This window comes from Lepidochelys kempii, chromosome 14, assembly GCF_965140265.1.
Source record: "Lepidochelys kempii isolate rLepKem1 chromosome 14, rLepKem1.hap2, whole genome shotgun sequence".
Lineage (NCBI taxonomy): Eukaryota > Metazoa > Chordata > Testudines > Cheloniidae > Lepidochelys > Lepidochelys kempii.
Window position 1 is genome coordinate 14704978 of NC_133269.1, and position 20740 is coordinate 14725717.

At 43.7% G+C, this 20740-nt stretch overlaps 2 protein-coding genes across 3 annotated transcripts; one reads left to right on the forward strand and one right to left on the reverse strand.

The window, feature by feature from the left end:
• Positions 1-78: 78 nt before the first annotated feature.
• ATP5PD (ATP synthase peripheral stalk subunit d) lies at positions 79-5686 on the reverse strand. Of its 2 annotated transcripts, none has more exons than XM_073312047.1 (6): positions 5584-5686; positions 4580-4710; positions 3144-3240; positions 1796-1867; positions 443-505; positions 79-291 (listed from the first exon to the last, which is right to left on the reverse strand). In XM_073312047.1, the coding sequence occupies exons 2-6, from the start codon at positions 4699-4701 to the stop codon at positions 160-162; spliced, it is 486 nt and encodes a 161-aa protein (XP_073168148.1). In that variant the 5' UTR covers positions 4702-4710; positions 5584-5686; the 3' UTR covers positions 79-159. The 2 variants fall into 2 exon arrangements, with proteins under 2 accessions (XP_073168148.1, XP_073168147.1); XM_073312046.1 differs by having other exon boundaries at positions 5517-5646.
• Positions 5687-5873: 187 nt separating this feature from the next.
• KCTD2 (potassium channel tetramerization domain containing 2) lies at positions 5874-20181 on the forward strand. Its single transcript, XM_073312045.1, has 6 exons — positions 5874-6483; positions 11118-11226; positions 11987-12078; positions 13192-13287; positions 15351-15476; positions 16502-20181. The coding sequence occupies exons 1-6, from the start codon at positions 6172-6174 to the stop codon at positions 16529-16531; spliced, it is 765 nt and encodes a 254-aa protein (XP_073168146.1). The 5' UTR covers positions 5874-6171; the 3' UTR covers positions 16532-20181.
• Positions 20182-20740: the final 559 nt, after the last annotated feature.

Consider the following 20740-nt stretch of genomic DNA (forward strand, 5'->3'; position numbering starts at 1 on the left):
GCATTCATCACCCACTTAAAAAAATCCAAAAACTCCTAGTGGATTTAATGTTTAGTTTTGAGATCAAGACAAAGACACTTTTGTGAAGCCCTCTACAATTACTTTATTTAAAAGATTCTAGAGACTTTGACAGTCACTAGAAACTGCTTTTGGACAGATTTACAGGTCTTCAATAGGTTTGTGTGGCCAGTATGGATATTTCTCCTTGTCCAATTTGGTTTCAGGGAAGACCTCATTCAAGTCCTCAAATGTCATCTGATCAAATGGAATCATGGTTCTGAACTTCTCAAGCTTGAAGTGGGAGGAGAGACAAGAAAATGTTAAAGTCAGATGTAAGCCAGCATTCAAATTAAACTAGATGTACAATTAGAAAATTAAAACAAGGTTTCATACCAAGCTGCCTTAAACATGAAATTCACAGGGTAGAACCCATCAAACTTACCTGTTTCTCATACTGGACAATGCGGGATTTAGAGGCCTGCACATACTCAGCAGCACTCTTAGCCTGCAAGACAACAAAGGATTTGGTGAGCACATTAATCCTAGATTGTTTCCTGCAGTGAAGCTGTGACTCTCATCCCATTTCACTTTAGCCAGGGAAAGGGAGTCACCATTCTCGTCTTATCTCTTCCTTAAAGAGACACTGACTTTAAAATAGCATCTGCTTTAAATAAAACAGGTAAAAGTAATGTCAAGCCCTTTATCTGCCCCTGATTCTCCTTGCCATTTTTGTGGGTTTACAATAACTGTTTGTTTTCTAATACAAGTTCTCTGTCCCCTGTTGCTATGTGAGATATAAGAGAGAAATTGACTAAGTGCATAAGCAGTTTAATCATTTCCCCAAAGTATTTTCAAAAGCACAAAAGAAACTGAAGAAATAGATTGTTTTTTTATTACAACAGAAAAAAGCTAGTTATCAGTAGTTGTTACAAGTAACACTTACTAAGTAATTTTCTAGACAAGTGATTTTGCCCCCCCAAAGCCTGCAAAGATGGAGAGAGGTTTGAAGTTACCATTCTTTGTTGCACTGATCGGTTAGGATGTAGATTCAAACACTTTTTAAAGGGATTGCAGTGAGAATCTGAAGTCAGGTAAACTCCCAAAGCCATAGGCTTCAGCCTCTGCTGCTAAGTGTTAAAAAAATTAATATAAGCCACTTTGTTCAAACTTGTTTTGAACAGCGGGTTTACAAGACTCTAGTGATCTAGAAGTTTTTAAGCAGACACATTCTGTAACAGAGGAAGCCACAAGGAGCTTGAGGCTGACAAATTCTCTGGCTAAAGACAACATCAATGACCTGAGTACAACCCCTGGAGTTTGTTACACCCACCCTCCTCTTTCAGACAGAGGAGGAACCCACAGAATTGAAGTGACACTGTGCAATGCTCCATCTTGACCGCTGCAGTCTCCAAGAACTCCAACTGCACATTAAAAAGGAGTCAGGCCTATTTTATGCAATTTAGGTGCATCCTTTGGGCTGCTGACAAGATGCCAATATGCTCCTCAGTTGATCAGAGTTTGGCTGCCTTTGTCTTACACTAATTTCAAGTTTATTACACCAGAAGAGCAAGCTGAACTGCAATCCAGTTCCAGACTCTAAATCCCCAAGTGTGGCTATGTATAGGTAGAGAGAACCTATTCATGCTCAAAAGATGCCTATATGCACAAACCCAGACTTGCAGCTCCTGTACCTCAGCACAACTATCCACCAGCAGACTCCAAGTCAGAATTATTCTACACCACTACAAAGATTAAAGAGAAACTATGTGGCAGGGAAGATTTTTTAAATACTTACAGCTTCCTGTTCCTGGGCAGTTATCTTGTCTGTTTGTGTGTCCACAGGCTCAGGAACCTTTAGTGCACTGTACTGTAAATTCAAAAAATAAATTCTAAACGTGTTGCCTCTCAATACTATTAAAAGCTCTGCATGCTCCCAGAGCTAATATTTCCCCAGTAGCCAGACTAGTGCTCTTTGGTCTCCCCAAAAACACTCTCAGACCCTTCCAAGTGAACTGGCTTCCTGTAGTAGGTCACCAATCAACTCAACTTGATGCCAGCTTCACAAATAGCGTTAGCTGGCTCTCATATGTACATAACATACTCAGCACTGCATTGTCACTGTCGTAGTCTTGTACAAAGCCAAAACATGTTAATGCTTCCATACAGCACCAACAATCTAATGCCAAAGGGTTACTATCTTGTCCCACAAACCAAGTCATGTTATACAGATGTAAAAGAAGCTCCCGAATTCCTCTAAAGGTCAGTGGGTCCTTATGGACTGAGCATAGGACCAGGAGCGAAGAACTGCTACATTCTAATTCCAGCTCGGACACCAATCCCCTGTGTGATTATTGATTATTTACCCAATGCCCATTTATAAAAAAAGGTTAACATCCACTTCAAAGGATTATTGTTATTACCACGCCACTTCGGGGTGTTAACAGTGCTTTTTACTTCCTGCCCTTCAGTGGCAAGGGTTGAAGGGATGTTTGAACAGTCTCTCCCCAGACAGCACAGAGTTATTTCTCAAGCCATCACACGTGATTCAATAGTATTTGCAAAATTTTACTCCAGTAGGCTTCTGGACCAGGTCCTTGGCTACAGCCAAGGAGAACACAGCACAGCTCAGAATGTAATGGAGGTGTACAAAGGTGGCCCTTTTCACTCCTGATACTGGACCAGCTGCATGCAGGCAAGTATCAGAGCATACATCACACTGCTCTAAATTATGCAGACTACTAAAAGTCTCAAGAGGCTAATACAGCAGTTGGGAATCAGCAGAGAATAGGGAAATTCTGACCATATACTCTTTCCTCTGGCCACTTCTACACCTACAGCCAGGAAAACCTATGCAGGCTGCAAGAGAAAAAGCATTAGCTTTATACCACTGGAGGATCCCCCTCCTCTAAAATGACCCTTCCTATTTTTAGTTATGCTAGCTTTTGGGCTGCTTTGTGCTAGCAGTGTGATGCAAAGCAGCTGCACACCACAGCACAGGATCTGGGCCAATACCTCCTAATAATCTCACCTACCAGCCTGCTAGAGCAAAAGTTCAGAGTTCTGTGTCTTGTACATCAGATATGAGCAGCCTCCACTTGGATTTCAAATCAGCAGCAACATCTAATTGAGGACGAGAATCTCACCTTCTTTTCAAACTCATCCACCATGCCAGCCTTAGCAACTGCAGTCTTGTAATAAACCCAGTCAATAGCGGGGGGCTTCTCTGGCAAGGAGGTCAACCTGTACAGGTGGAGCAGAACAGCTGATAGCGAGTTCCACACCGAGCAACTCTGCAGTCTCCATTGCCCCGCCCATCATCAGGCCCCAGGGTAGCAACTATGCTAATTTTAGTTGCCAATATTTTCAGACTCATCATTAACATGGAAAGGCAATAAAGCAGCCACACAAAATTCTACATGCCTACATTTGCTTCCCCCCACACACACACACACGCGCGCACTTTGGTGGATTGGCAAGTACAATACTCTCAGTTTTTTCATCATGAACAAGCAGGCAAGGAGAGTTTGTGAATGGGATGGTTAGTTTTCATTATAGTTTTGTAAGGCCGACAAAGGGTTTAAAAAAAAAAAAAAGCAATGGTATTTTAGCTGTATCTACACTACAGAGAGGGGCAGCAGTTTGTAGAAATGTTGGTGGTGCCCAGAACACCCAGAGCCTGCCCCCCCAAACTCTGCCCCCCATCTGCCTAAGGCTCTGGGAGGCAGTTTGGGGGCTGGAGAGGGTGTGTGGGAACGGGGCGGGGGTGCAAGTTCTAGGATGGAGTTTGGGTGCTGGGTGCAGGCTCCGGGCTGGAATAGGGGGTGGGTGTGCAGGAGGGGGTGGGGGCTGCAGGCTCTGGGATGAAGTTTGGGGACAGGAAGGGGTGCGGAGGGAGGGGGACCATAGAACTCGCCACCTAGCACTACAGAACCTGTGTGGGCACAACACTTCTGGCATAGCCCAGTGTAAACACAATGTACACAAACAAAAGAAGGTTTTTTTGCCAGCGTAGGAACACACCTCCCACAGCGATGCTAGCAATGCTGACAAAAGGCCTCTTCAGTCAGCATAGCTGTATCTACACTCAGAGTTTTGTCAGCCTAGCTATGTCATTGGGGGTGGTGTATTTTTCACATGCCTGAATGACACAGCAATGCAGGTATAAATTTTAAGTGTAGGCCAAAGTCTTAGCTGCCATGGCAAACAACATGTGCATCAAGCAATAGCAAATCTAATGTCCAATAGGATTCACTATTGTTTATTGCTGCCAAATCTTGCTAATCGAACACTTTTTAAAAGACTTTTTTGATCAGACCAAATGTAACCTCTCTCAGAACTCCCACTAACATTATAGTTGACTGTAGCACTATGGAGAAGATCAAGAAAGAGCAGAATTTGGCTGTAAAAAAAAAAAAAAAAAAAGGCAGGCTTTATCGTGAGGAATTAAGACTCATTTTAACATCCTTATGGCAGGCACACAGTTATGAGAATGCCACTTTACACACCGACTGCCAGTGATGAATTGCTAATGCCACTGCCTTCTCACCAGAGCAACCTTTTCACACTGAAATATACTCACTTGGCTGAAAGTGCATCGCTGCGTGTTTTCAGGGCATTAAACATAGCTCTCTGATTGGGAGGCACTCTCTCTGCAAATGCCATCCAGTCAATCGCTTTCAGAGTAGCCCTTCGACCTGCCATTTTTGTGTTCTAGAAAAATAAAACAGCAGAGAAACTTAAATTTTAAGAGGAATTCTGAAGAACAGGCACGTTTATTTTTATCAATGTAAAAGTCTGGGTATTTCATCAACTGAAACTTCACTTCAGCTATCTCTTTGTTGCAATTGCACTCATTCTACTAACTAGCATACCAAGAGTAATGCTTATAACAACACTTCACATTCCTTATGTTGCTGAGAAGAGGGAAGCACTTTACAAGCAATAACTGAGCACCTCAGTACTTCGCTTACCTAGATAAGATATACAGAGTTCATTTCAACAGGACTCAAATGCATTCATCCCCAGAGTGGATCATGGCAGCACCCAGCAACGCTATCAAACTGTTTAAGACGAAGTAAAGGCTACTCCACCCAGTTACTGGAATTATAACCACCCATGTGTGGTTACCTAGCCACAGAGTCAGGCTCCAGACATCACCCTGCTCTTGGTATGGGAACTTGGATTGTTCCTGATCCCTACATTGATTTAACAGAATTATTATACAGACCAAGGGCTGGAAGGGGCCACAACAGACCACCAAGTCCAGCCCCACGAAGTCACCTCTAACGCCAAGCTAGGACATCATCGGAGGTTAGACTCGGGGGAGAAATTGCTCCTCGACTCACCCCTCCCCCCCAGACACGCGTCCCCCATAACCCGGCATAGCACGGGGGAGGTGACGGGATGCGAGCGCCCGCTGCGAGGAGGAGGATGCCGCCCCCACCGTTAGCGGACCATAGGGATCCCCGCCCGCCTCACCACTCCCCTCCCCGCGCAAGGCCAGCTGGAGACATCACCTTGCTGGGCTGAGCCCGCCCGCGGCGGGGTCTCCGTCCCAACCCAAACCACCCGGGTTGGTCTCACCTTCAGCGACCGCAACCACCAGCACCCTCCTGCTAGGCAACCTCCGGAAACCCCGTCCGACGCCAACCAATCATAGCCCAGTGGCCCCGGAAGGACTCTCCCGCACTCTCCTCCCACCCCGCCTTAGACAACCCGGAAATGATTATCAACGGCTCTTTCAACACCAATGCAATTTAAAAAATTCTTCCCCTCCTGTTTACTCTTCATTTCAACCGCCAGCCTCCAAAATTCCCCGTTTTCCAGGGACATGTTCCCCCATTCACTTCCGGTTGCTCCGGAAGTAATATTCCACCGTTCCTCATAGGTTGCCCAGTATATTGTATTCCTGTGTTTTTCTTTACTGCCTTGCGCCTGGGGACTCCCCCCTCAGCACAGAATCGCCGTTGGGTTACGTGCGACGCGTGAGGAATTTGGTGTGACTCGGAGGCCGCTGGTGACCCGGAAGTCAAGTCCGGCCCTTCCTGGGAGGGGGAGAGGGGCAGTTGTGAGGGGAGCGATGGCTGCCGGGTGCCGGACCCAACTCTCCCCCCAGCGCTGAGCGAGGGTGGCCGCCCTCGCCTGGGACTCCCCAGGAAGTCACGGTCCAGGATGGCAGAGCTGATGGCGGCGGGGGATGGGCCGGCCCGGGGCCGTACGCCCAGCCCGGTGCTGGGGGGCATCCCGGTTCCTCCTGGGCCGCCGAGCCCTCGCCTCACCGGGCCTGCCTGTTCCGCAGGGGGGCTGTCTCCGCGTAGCTCCGAGCCGCCCGTCCCGGACAAGCCTGGGTCCGGCTCCAAGTGGGTCCGGCTCAATGTGGGCGGCACATACTTCGTGAGCACCCGGCAGACCCTGTGTCGGGAGCCCAAGTCCTTCCTGTGCCGCCTCTGCTGCCAGGACGGGCCCGAGCTGAGCTCGGACAAGGTGAGGGGCTGCGCGGGGCGGGCAACGGGCGCCGTAGAAACCCCTGACGCCGTGTAAACTCATATGGAGACTACACTCCCCATCGCACCCTCACGGAAGCTTCATCCCTCCCCCGACCCGACTCACCTGCCCCCCGCTAGAGATCCAGAGCGGTCCGTGCCTCCCCTTCCGCCAGGAAATAGCAGGACAAAACTACATACAAAACCACACTTAACCCGTGTGAGCCATAACCACCAGCAGGCCCAAATAGTGGGGGGCAGCGTCTCCCTACAGACTCTAACGCCCCTTCCATTCACAGCAGGCTTCTCTCAGGCACACACACCAGTCTAGGCTTTGTGCTACTTCTGCTGGTGGGAGGGGACCTAGCTCTGATCAGACAGTTTAAGGGGGTTGAAGCTGTGGGCATTTATTCACCCAGCATAAACACCAACCGTACCCCTCTCATCCAGATCAACTGCTGTGAGCATAAATCTTTCCTCTGCTACATCTCCTGTCATAAAAGGAGATAGACATAGACACAACCTATTACTGTCCCCTGTACTATTCCACTGCAGCTATACCCACATCACAAAGCTAACTACCAGCTTTTTTTCCCCACACCCTCCTATACTCAGCACAGATAAGTTTGTATCACATGCCCCCAAATCCTTTAGGCTGCCACCTAAACAATGACTTATTTATAAGGACTAATGAGTTTAGGTAAGTCCTCATCTATTATAAAACACTTGTCTGTTCTCTGGATCAAGTATTTAGTAACTTTTCTCAGCCTAGGAATATATTTGTCATTTCTCCTTTTCTTTATATTCATCTGTGGTTTGCTTTATTACTTACTAAGTGTATTATATATCTATTTACTTTGGTCTGTGGCTTTGAAAACTCAGATTTCAACCTCTCACCCCTGCTGGGAATTTCACAAATAATTCACAAATTTCATTATGTTGGGAACCGCAATCTTTATTTTCTATCATATTCTTTATATAATTCTCACAAAACACTTTAGAGAGAGATTAGATACAGAATTAAAAAACACTCCTTCCCAACTACAAGATTAATCAGGAGTTAAAATTCCTGCCTGTCAAATAATCTGTTTATTAATTGTTATATTTATTATAATTATAATAGCTCCCATTACCTTAGTATCTCAGTACAGAGTAAGAAGGTTAAATTTGTTAGTCTCTAAGATGCCACAAGTACTCCTTTTCTTTTTGAGAGTAAGAAGGAGCTTTGGGGGTGGGGGGACACACATTTATTCTGCTGTAAAGCAGACTGCCCCAATCTCAGTAGCGCCTAATTTGCTCAATGAACAAAATAAGTTGAACCAGTCTGTGGTGTTTAAAAACAGGACTGTGCCCTACTTGTAATGATCATGAATGCTTGCTGCATCAAAGTGTATTTCAAAAAGGTCTGTGCTGTTATTGTGTGTCAACACGTTAAGCTTGGTTCAAGAAATGTTTTTTTCACCTGTTAATTGTTGATAATTTTATAATGTTGGCAACTGGGAAAGGCCCAACATAGATCTAACTTATTATTGCAATGTTGATTTTAAGAAGTGGAAAAATAAGGAGATGCTCGAAGCGTCTGTTGCATAGTTTAGAAATCAACGTGTCCAGAGGAGATGCAAACCATTAATAATTTTCAGTGAAGCCTGGGTTGTATGTGTCTTTTATTTTTCTTTAATTTCCTCAGAAACATTGTTTTGTTTTCTGATTGAACAAGTCACAGAAACAAAAAGCAGACTGACATAAAAAGACTGCAGTTTTTGTAGGAGCAATAACGTTTGTCCCTGTTGTCACAGTGCTGCGTAAGTGCTAATCTGACCTATATTTTTATTTATTTTGACTTACAGGAAAAAACATTTGTCCTTTAAGGTGCCTAGGTTTCATGCCTGCTGCATGGATCCAATTATAGGATTTGGGGCTTAGTACATAAACAGTCAAATATTTTTAAAATTTCAACATCAATAAATATTGGAACCACCAAGACAAACATGTTACCTTATTGTAACCCTTTCCCGAATCCTACTAATTGTTTATTGCTGTCTGTTATCACATTATGTCTAATTATTGGGCCCACTCCAGCAAATATTCATAAGAGTAGTCCCCATTGCCTCCCTTGAGATAGAGTTTGCAAGATTATGTTCTAAAGTTGTAATATATTCAGGTCACAGACTATCTTATTTGTCTGTAAAGGACAGTAGAAATATTATTTATTTCTAAACCTCATCAGTAGCATTTGGTGCTTTAGGAGAAGATATCTGTGCCAGTAGTTGCATCTAAGAGATTAATTGGTACATACAGACATGCTGAATCCAGCATGGTATGTAAAGATAGAGATTTGAAATAAAGATTAACAAGGACTGTCTGTCTATGGAAATATGATTTAGAGAGAGAAATGAGTAAAATGTTAAATCTGTATCTTGAGTGATAAGCTGAGATTTGGACTGTGTTCAAGGAAGTTTTGTTCAAAAGATATATTTTATGGAACAAGAGCCATTTCAGAGTAGTTGAATTTTAGAGCTGATGCTAATTTGCATTGTGGAGATTGCCTGATTCCCAAAGCGTCCTTTGGCCTTGGTGTAATTTTCAGATAAATGAAATGGCATTTAGGAGTTAGTATAAGGTTTTGAGATTGGTATTTACATATAAACAGAAGGATATTAAAAAAAAAATTGGAGTTGCCTCTTTTTACATGAAAGAAAACCCAATTCCTGTGATCAGGATGATCTATTTCATGCTAAAAGAAAAGGAGTACTTGTGGCACCTTAGAGACTAACCAATTTATTAGAGCATAAGCTTTCGTGAGCTACAGCTCACTTCCTCAGATGCATATCGTGGAAACTGCAGCAGGCTTTATATATACACAGAGAATATGAAACAATACCTCCTCCCACCCCACTGTCCTGCTGGTAATAGCTTATCTAAAGTGATCATCAGGTGGGCCATTTCCAGCACAAATCCAGGTTTTCTCACCCTCCACCCCCCCACACAAATTCACTCTCCTGCTGGTGATAGCCCATCCAAAGTGACAACTCTTTACACAATGTGCATGACAATCAAGTTGGGCTATTTCCTGCACAAATCCAGGTTTTCTCACATCCCCCCCACCCCCATACACACACAAACTCACTCTCCTGCTGGTAATAGCTCATCCAAACTGACCACTCTTCAAGTTTAAATCCAAGTTAAACCAGAACATCTGGGGGGGGGGGGTAGGAAAAAACAAGAGGAAACAGGCTACCTTGCATAATGACTTAGCCACTCCCAGTCTCTATTTAAGCCTAAATTAATAGTATCCAATTTGCAAATGAATTCCAATTCAGCAGTTTCTCGCTGGAGTCTGGATTTGAAGTTTTTTTGTTTTAAGATAGCGACCTTCATGTCTGTGATTGCGTGACCAGAGAGATTGAAGTGTTCTCCGACTGGTTTATGAATGTTATAATTCTTGACATCTGATTTGTGTCCATTTATTCTTTTACGTAGAGACTGTCCAGTTTGACCAATGTACATGGCAGAGGGGCATTGCTGGCACATGATGGCATATATCACATTGGTGGATGTGCAGGTGAACGAGCCTCTGATAGTGTGGCTGATGTTATTAGGCCCTGTGATGGTGTCCCCTGAATAGATATGTGGGCACAGTTGGCAACGGGCTTTGTTGCAAGGATAAGTTCCTGGGTTAGTGGTTCTGTTGTGTGGTATGTGGTTGTTGGTGAGTATTTGCTTCAGGTTGCGGGGCTGTCTGTAGGCAAGGACTGGCCTGTCTCCCAAGATTTGTGAGAGTGTTGGGTCATCCTTTAGGATAGGTTGTAGATCCTTAATAATGCGTTGGAGGGGTTTTAGTTGGGGGCTGAAGGTGACGGCTAGTGGCGTTCTGTTATTTTCTTTGTTAGGCCTGTCCTGTAGTAGGTAACTTCTGGGAACTCTTCTGGCTCTATCAATCTGTTTCTTTACTTCTGCAGGTGGGTATTGTAGTTGTAAGAAAGCTTGACAGAGATCTTGTAGGTGTTTGTCTCTGTCTGAGGGGTTGGAGCAAATGCAGTTGTATCGCAGAGCTTGGCTGTAGACGATGGATCGTGTGGTGTGGTCAGGGTGAAAGCTGGAGGCATGCAGGTAGGAATAGCGGTCAGTAGGTTTCCGGTATAGGGTGGTGTTTATGTGACCATTGTTTATTAGCACTGTAGTGTCCAGGAAGTGGATCTCTTGTGTGGACTGGACCAGGCTGAGGTTGGTGGTGGGATGGAAATTGTTGAAATCATGGTGGAATTCCTCAAGGGCTTCTTTTCCATGGGTCCAGATGATGAAGATGTCATCAATGTAGCGCAAGTAGAGTAGGGGCTTTAGGAGCATGCTGTTGCTCCCACACACCAACTTCTCTGGTTCACTTTAACAGGTACTCATGCTGCATCAGAAGTTGCAGAAAGAAAATTAGTATAGACAGGCTCACTTGCCATACTGTACATTCAGACCTTCTCCACCCTGAACACTACTCAATATTGCAAACATGGGCCTGTCTACACTACAGACATTTTGCAAAGTTTTCTCATCATTAACATCAATACAGCTTCAGGGGGTTAGTAATTTTAGGAGTCCCAGTGTAGGGGGGCATCTAGCTTGACTCCCATGTGTGTTTCACAGGATGAGACCGGGGCATATCTCATCGACAGGGATCCCACTTATTTTGGTCCGATCCTGAACTACCTCCGACATGGAAAACTCATAATAAACAAGGAATTGGCAGAAGAAGGTAAGAAAATTTATTGCAGAGCGAACAACTGTAAATGCCCCATTGGCATTGTTTGACTTGCCAGTCATTACCTAGAGCTAGTCTGGGTGTGGAGGCTTCCTAATACATTAACATGGTGCCTTGTGCGTAAGCTCCATTTTGCAATAATACTGTGTTTTCTTTTAGATTCCCACTAAGACGCTCATGAATAAGATGAAGCCGATATATACTGGAAGCAGAAACCTCTAGATCGTAATGCAGGCTATCCTTGCTATGCTTAACTCATTGGCTTTGAACAGCAAATTGTACTTTTTGAGAAAGAGGAGACATTCTCTAAGAGTGATCTCTCCTGTTCTCTCTTTTCAAAAACTGCAGTCCTCTGTGTCCAGAGACATTAATGGCTTTTTGTAATATGCTGAGATAATGAAACAGGTTGATTTGAGATGGCTAAACCTATTTTGCCAAAAGCCTCCAATAAAAGAGTAGTATTTCCCTATTACAGGCTGGTGGATTACTATAATCCTAGAGAAGGGGGAGTATGCTTCTGTTAGATAGCATATGCTTTCACATAAGGAGGCTATAACCATCTGAGTACAGCATTTTCTTCCAGACTTTGATCAATACCACTATCTATTCTGCATCCATTTATTGTACCACATGCAGGCTAGATTGCAAATATAAAGTTAACTACAAATCGATACCATGCACCGCATCCTTTTGATAAAATTGTCCTTATTCTGTTGATTAACAGAATTCCTTCCTCTGCTTTGGATTTTTGTAGGGGTACTGGAAGAAGCAGAGTTTTACAATATTGCATCCCTGGTGCGTCTGGTGAAGGAGCGGATACGGGACAATGAAAACAGAACCTCTCAAGTAATGCATGTTAAAACTTAAGTAGAAAAACTCAGTCATCAGGATTCAGTCATTTATAAAGGTGTGACAGAGGGACAATGCACTGCAGGGCGAGACATATGGCAGCAGACTTGGTGTTTAGTCTCTCAAGTAGTTGTGTGTCCCTACTTTCTGATGGATCCAACATATCATCGAGAGCGCACATCCTTCATGGCTACTGGCACAGGCTCTCAAATCTACTCCGCAATATTTGCAGGTAGAGGTCAGGAGCAATTGAATAGAAGGGGGCTGGAAATAGGGTCAGTTGAAACAAGGCATGAAAATGAGGACTCAAAGGCAGTAGATGGGACTTTGGGATCCAAAAAGCAGAATAGCTACCTGACCTACTAGAAGATCTTATGAGTATGTGGGCCATGCATCCCATTTAGAGAATGGGAGTTGCTTTAATATGTTTTATTACATTGGCAGTTAATACAAGTGCAGTGATACTATTTTGGCAGAAATTGTTAAGTTGCATAAACAGTTTGTGTGAGTGCCTAGTATAGTCTATCTCCCTTTCCTTGGTATGGGACGTTACTGAATTGGGGGTGGCTCTTTCCCTAAAGCCAACCCTAAGAAAGGAAACTTGGGTGATTTTCTCTCCCATTACAAAATGGGCTCTATGGGTATGCTTTTCTTGTCCTTCCCAGACAATTTTAATATTTCCATCAAATATAAGCCTTTTCAGAACAGCATCTTCTCTCAGCATTTCTTTATTGCAATTCTTTTTGCTGCTGAACTGTTATTTTTAATTTGTAGACTCAATACTAGAAGAGTAAAATTTTCAAAAACACACCTGGAGGACTTGGGCTCCTATCATTTACATGCTTTTGACAATGTCACCTCAAAATCCTCACTACGCTCAGCAGGAAAAAAAATTCAACTATATAATGTAGACTAGCTTGGGAAAGTCTATGCAACTCACTCTTCCTCTTCTATTATAATCCTCAAGGCACAAAAGAGATCAGGTTTCCTTACAAGAAGACACTAAAGCCTCAGCTGTATTTGTTTGAAAGCAAACACAGCTAAGCCAACTCCCTCTCCTGATTTTAAAATTCCTGCTTTTTGGTTTTTTTCCCCCCCTTGGTGCTTTAGGGACCTGTGAAACATGTGTACAGAGTTCTGCAGTGCCAAGAGGAAGAGCTTACACAGATGGTGTCCACTATGTCTGATGGATGGAAATTTGAACAGGTACTGTTGCTAATGATTGCCATTCCTATATCCAAAGAAAGGGATCCCCATGTGGGAACAGCATATGGAATGAGTTTAGATTTCTGTTTAACTACCCCTCTTAGGACTCCTCCCTTTTGGGGGCGGGGAGTCTGTATCCAGGATCAGTCCACCTTATATGGAATAACTGGTAGGGGAACAACAGTAGCTTACTGAACCCAGAACAGGAAATAATGTTTCCTTGAGATCTGTTGTATCCTTGCCAGACTCTTGAGTAATTCTTCTCTCCTCCCACTTTTCCTGGCCCCACTGTGGAGCTTTTATCCAAGGAGAATGAATGGGATCCAGGAGAAGTAAAAACTACTTTCTTCAGAGCCCACCAGCACAACCCCTTCACAGAGAAGTGTTGAGAGACATGAGAAATACCTTTCCCTGCAAATGCAAAACATGCTGCATTTACAACACAAGTTTGCTGGCCATGTTTCAAGGGAGTTGCCGAGGGCATAAATCAGCTGATACCAACTTTGGTATCAGAAATCACAAACAGTTCTCTTGTGTGGATGTACAAAGGACTTAAGCCACCAAGCTAGTCTATATATCATGACAGTTCCTGAACTGTAGCCAAGATAGATCTGCAACATTGGCTTGCAATGAAATATGATGACACCAAATGGCTCATAGGACTAATAGGTTACAGCCTTCACTTCTAGATCTGTTCAAATCCTGCCCAGTTTAATAGTGACCAAAAGCTGTAACTGGACATTGCACAGCTAGCAGACTGTGAAATGTGATGGTCCAGTGTCCATTTTCCAGTGGACAAGCATCCATATCACATTTGGCACTATTTACTCTTTGTTAGCAGTCTTAACACAGACACCAAGGATTGACTAGGGTGAGGAATTCAATTCCCCTGTCATCCCTTGACAGGTTCTCTCTATGGCTATGAGCTAGGGCTGTGATTCCTCTGCTTATGCACACATACTCCACTAGTGCAGTGAGAGCTAGGGCGAGTATAAATAGCAGTGTAGCTGAGGTAGGACAGATAGCAGCGATATATCTTTCCTAGTTAACATGCATTCTATGTAGCCACAGTGATTTGTGGTCTGAAGTGCAGCTGTTTAAGTTCATTATAGTTTAGACAATCAAGTGGTAAAATACAAAGGGAAAACACAATCCATTGACATCCTAAAACCAAGTCTTTTGTCCTCAGTAGTGAATCAATGCCACCATTCATTGTACAAGCCATTTCCATTATTATAGTTTGGCTAATCCTCCTTCAGACCTGCAGAATAATGAATATGATTATTATATTAAGGGGACAGTGATCTGCATCTATCCCTTGTTATAAGTGTGAGGTTCTCTTTTCTAAAATCCTTTGTGCAGAACTAGTGTATCCATTAAAATACACATAAGATTCATGCTGTTTTTCTTCAGGATGTGAAATCCAAGGCTGGTCTGAAGAGCAGGGCTGAGAAATACAAATTACTGCTATGCTGTTTACTCCAGGCTGTCACTTTAATGTAATAATTATAAAGGAATTGTGCTGGTTTACCAGGTGTCCTTTAGTTGTTGGAATATGCTGTTCTACCTTTGTGACAAATAAATTGCCTGTCCTGTGTTTCTGCATCAAAAAGTCAGAAGCTGTATTCCTAGAATTTCGTTAAATAGGTGTATTGTCTGGATGGAGTGACTCCTTCTTGAGAGCCTACGTTGCCTGGCATATCCATTCTCTGAAGTATTTGGCTAAGGGTTTGTATTGCAAAATGTGATCAATATTTTCAATTTTTTCATGAATTGGAAAATTGATCATAGCTTTCCATGTTACCTTTTCATGGAATTTTCTCCAAGTTCAGCCACCACCAGGGGGCTCTGTAGCACTTCCAGTCATGGACCAAGAATGTACATACTATTTGACGGGAAAGCTTATTACACAAGTTCATACCCCAGAGATTTGTCCTGTTGAAACTTTAGTTCTGACTGGGTTCAACCAGCCACTCACAAGGTGATAACAAGGACAAAGCAAAATCCATTGGCTATTGCTGCATTAATCCTTACATCCTCTCTGTTATTTTCCTATTCTTCAGTTAATCAGTATTGGATCTTCCTATAACTATGGAAACGAGGACCAGGCAGAATTCCTCTGTGTCGTCTCAAGGGAGCTCAATAATTCTACCAATGGCATTGTCATCGAACCTAGTGAGAAGGCAAAGGTGAGGAGCCTAGTTAAGAGAGTTGTCTTTAAATGCCCCTGTACACAGAAAAAAAAAATTCCTCTGTGCTCTAATGATGCCATGAGGATGATAGTAGTAATTCATTGCACACACTTATTTTCTTCCACTTTTCCCTCCGCCCCCACATCCTCCAGTGAGATTTGCAGTTTTACTAGATGACATTACAGCAAATCTATCCAGATCCAAAGCTCTTTGTACATTTCACCTTGAGCCATAGATATATGGGAAAAAGGGATGAACTTTGGGTTTTTTTAAATGTGTAAAAAGGAGGGAAGAAAGAGTTAGCACAACAGGATCTTAAAAATATGAAACTATCCTTCTGAACTTCCTGCATGCAACTGACCTGTCTCTAGAAGAGGCTTTATCATCTCTTATCTCCAGTTTCTCTAAAGGCTCTGAGGGAGGCTCAAAGGTTATAGTGGTCTTGAGTACAGACCTTAGAACTAGTGACTCCACTCTGAGCTCTGCCATACACACTCTGTAGCAGGTCATTTAAAATCTGTGCCTCTGTTTTCCCAGCTGTAAAATGGTTATAATGCTTACCTCACAGAGGTGACTAGGATTAGAGTCTTAACATTTGTGCAGTACAATATATACTTTTTAAAAATCCTTCTACAGTTCATGCTTTTGAATTTGAGTGGATGAGGTATCTGGGTAGAAAAATTGAAAATTGCATTGTGGACCAAGACTATGCATCTTTAAACATGCACAGATCACACAGCCTCAAACAATACAAGATTTTGTCAAGGTGCAGCAGAATTTTATGCCTTGCTGTGACCAAAAGCCAAATGTTTTTATCACAGGCCTGTCTTTTCCAAGGAAATCAGTCATTCATAAAAGTTATGTAAAAACCAGCAGCCACTCTGGATGATTCTTTGTACATTCCCCTCCTCCATCAATTTTTCCTTCCCCTATTGACACAAATAGCATTTTTCAAAACATGAGAACTAATATCCAAATTTGTCCAAGTTCAACCTTTATTACACCGGTCCTTCTCTTTTCAGATTCTTCAGGAGAGAGGATCCCGGATGTGATCCACGTGTCTGATTCTGTTATACTCCAAGATGTCAAAAGGGCAATCTAGCTGGGCAGAGCGTTTCTTCGCAGTTCAGCCTTGTTCTTGTACAATAACCAAGCTAACGCAAAGCAAAGCTGAGCCTGTCCTGCCAACAGAGAATAATTCTGGTCAAAACCAAAGGCTTCCCCCTAATCCCAGGAAACAAAGGAAAGAAGAGACTCTTCCAGTTGGATAGTCCCTTTTTCAAATGTTTATTTTTGTTTTCTTGGCTGGCGCTGTATTGAATTTTTCCAACAATGGCTGGGCCGGATTCCCAGTCAGAGCCTTTGGGAGGGTTGCTCAGGTCCATGAGCCCATGTAGTCCGCCCAATCTCCCGTGGGGTGGAGTGGGTGAAAGAGGATTTGTATTAGAGCTGTGCCATTTTGTGCACCCAGGTTTATCAAGTAGAAAACTTGGAGATATCCTGCAGCGTTCCTCCCCACCAGTTGGCCCCACACACAAATCAGGTGAAAAGGGTTTAGAAGTGAGGGACAAAAACAAGAACTTCTGTTGTTTTTTTTTATACTGAAACTTTTTTCATTCTTGCTTTGTATTTGTTACTTGTCAGGTTCCTGAGAGCTGAGTTAGATACAAAATAAGCCTAGTGGGGAGAGGAATTGTGTTTCTGTCTAATGTGGGCCTTGGGAGGGGTTTACTGCTAGCACTATTATATATGGGATCTTGGCATATCCCAAAGCCCAGTGCTCTTCGCGCATATTTAAAAATCTACATTGGCCCATGCTAGTGACACAGTAAATGGTTCTGTCCTTTATTCTCTCCAGGTTGGATGAGAGTGGTGACAGGGATCCTGTCCCACTTCCCCTCCAGTCCCTTGCCACAGCTCTATCTTAGCCTGGCATGATGTTGTTACTTGATTTACCCAGGTTAGGGACTTGTTGCTGCCACGTTCAGCTTTGCCTTGTTTGTCTCCAGCAGCATGGACTCCCTTGATCTCCAGCTGTCTTCTCCCAGCAGGAGGAGTTAGGGGAGGCTTTAATTTTGTACTGTAGCAAGCAGGTAGGTTTGTTTTAAATCCAGACAGTTTGGGGAGGAGAGCCCCTATTTACATATGGCGATTCCACATCTGCAGCCCTCTCAGTTTTCCACCTTCAGTAGGTCAGCCTAAAGTACCAAGGGGCATTGCAGAGACTTCAGAGGGCTTGGTGAAAGTTGCCAAAGTGTTGTAATGTTTCTTGTCCAAAGTGACGTGTCGACTTTTGTGACTTTTTTTGGAATGCCTTGAATGGACGTGCAAATGTTCGTTTGTGCCTCTCTCTTTAATTCTAATCTTAGCCAAACTGGACTCACTGGTCCCTTCAATGAATGGGTGCCATCCCTAAGCAGTGACATGTCCCTCCTATCTGGTAAATGGAATTTCGTAGGAGTTTGCTGCATGTTTTTCCCTTCGTCCTGGCTTTGTCCTTTGTAGCCCAGTGATCTGGCACCTGGGCTGTTGAGTAGAGTCCCAAACTGCTGTTGAACCAAAGTTCCAGGTACATTGGAATTCACTGGCATTGGCAAGGCCATCATGGAAGTTCCTGGATTAGGCTCATGAGCACAGAATTCCTTGTTTGGATTGTTGCGTGTGGGATTCTCCCTGAAGGAATTGGGCTCACTGTGGTCTTGTCAGTGTTTTGTGCATAGGGAAGTTTCCCATCCGGTCTTCTTGTTGATTTGGGGCAGAGGGCAGCAAGCAGTGGCTTCTGAGGGTATGGATGACCTTTTCAATGAACAAGGTGCAGGAAAGAAATTCAGAGGGATACCCCTCTATGCTCTCCAGTCCGGCTTTTCCCCACACTGCTGCCAGTGTACCTCCTCCAGCGGGGTCTTCACCTCTTTCTCAGGAAGGAGGGTTGATTATCTGTAGTACCTAGTCTTGGTAACAGACTGTGCCAAATGTCTTTGAACTCACATTGTGTCAGTTTTGAACTGTTGAAATTCAGTTGGTGTGGCACCATACTCAATAATCCAGCTCTCCTACTCCCCCATTTTCCCGGTCTGTCATGTGATGAAATGGTGTCAGTGTGATGGGACTGGATGCCTTGGCTGGGCCTAAACAACACTGTGATGTGTACATATAGCTCTTATCTATGGGTAGCTTGTAGCCCCAGCCTTTGTCAGTTTGTGGTCACAGCTGAGAAATAAAAAAATGCATTATGCAGTTTAGCAGCATAAAAGCCACATATCACACTAGCCTTCAGACCATCATCTATCTTCCTCTCCCCCACCCCCCACCCCCCCAGGGAGAAGGGGAAGTTGGGAAAGTCAAGGAAGATCAGATTAATGATAGCAGGAGTAACTTAGCTGCCCTGTCAGACACAGTCAATACAAGCCCAATTGACTTGCTGTTCAAGCTGGTGGGTACGAAGCAGTGCTAGGTTTGCTTGGAGGGTGATGTTTTATCCAGTACAGTGGGAGCTGACAGAATGATACCTCATTGCTTTTTTTTTTTTGGGTCATCAAAACACCATGCCTCATGAAGCCCATTTGAGGGGTGCCTGCTGTCAGAATAGCAGTTTGAAAAATATTACCGCCCTACCTTCTCCACACCAGAACGGCTCCAGTAAAACAAACCAGAAGAAGAACCTGATAGTTACAACAGGCCAAGACCAGTTCAGTGTGTCCTGTATAAGTTGCAATGGACTGAACATTTCTGCCAGATACCTGGGGAACAGACTATAAAAGTTAAATCCTGTTCTCTCCCCAACTTCCCTCTCCAATGAGAATTGTTAGAGCTTGTCAGTGGATTTAATGCCCCACTGGAACCCAAATTGCCTTTTCTTCTTCTTAAATCCAATGGAATGAGTTATCTTGTAGAAAATGATTCCTGTCATTTGCATCCTCACTGGATCTCAAGTTCTTTGGTGATACAAAGGGACTGTTCTAGTCTCCTGGGAGGCTATGGACTCCTGTAGGTACAAGGACTTGCAGTCCATCTAGAGCAGGATGCTTTCCCAGATCACCTAGCTGGGAGTTTCTCCTCTTTACTGTCTGTCATAGGTCACCTTTAGCCCTATGAAAGTCTGAAGAACTGGTCTCGCTTGGTCTCCACATTCCAAACTAGTTGCATCACTGCACTGCTGGAGACAGGGCTTTTCATTCCAGTTCCTTTTGCTCAGTCGCAACTATCTCCTCAAACTAAAACTGGCCGGGGGTGGGGGGGGATCACATCGAATCACTCCTGTTGACCCTAGAGGGCAGTATATTATGGTGAGTGGGAGGGGGGAAGCAGTGGTAGGAGGTCTGATAGATAGCTGTGGGGTTTTGTATCTCTTGGGAAGGTTCACTTAAAGCATTAGCACTGGGAACGGATAGTGAGTTTTATCTAATTTCCCAGTGGCCTAAATCGTTCCATTATGGGGAGACTGGAATTAACCTTCTCTGAAAGTGTCTTTGTTTCTGCACATTTTTAAATCAATCTTCTCAGGGGTGACTGAGTGGTCCGAGGGGAAGTGGGGGGGTTAGCCACAGGGGTGGGGGCCCAGCTCCTCAGACCTCTGCAGCTTGGCCATGGGCTCCTCACCCTCAGGTTTTGCCTGCAAACCCAGAGGTTTTGTACAGTTTGTCACATGTCAGTGCCCTTTGCTACTGTTTCTCTTTGTTTATTAAATGTGTTTGAATAATGATTCAGATGCTGTGATTAATTTTTTTTTCAATAAAGATTCTGAAATGGGTTGGAAGTTTGAACTAATGTCTTGTGTCCTGCTGCGTTGTTTGTATGGACTTTTCAAATTGGGCTGTCGTCTTTTCATAGAACTTTCTGAACACCTGTTTTACTCCACTGCCTAACACACACTTGGAAGGAAGGATGCTTTGGTGTAAACTCACAGTACACAGCTGTAGAGGTTACATGGTAAAAAGCAAAGGGGAAGAATGACCAAAAAACCCTCAAACACCACCACCTCTGTACATCATGAAGCAGGACCCACTGACCTCTGTACATCATGAAGCACAAAAGACTAAAAACACTTTCTCTCCCCCCCCACATAAAAGTGGTGATCTACAAGTGTCCATTTGGAAAGAGATTACACATCAGTGTTTAACAGTAAAAATGGTCTTCATTACTTCTTGAAGGTATTTTAAATAGTTATTACATTACCCCTATCATAATGCACCCAGCATTTTCCTGATTTGTCTCTTAAGCAGGATTGATGGATTAGCAGAGATTCAATTTGTTTCCTGTTT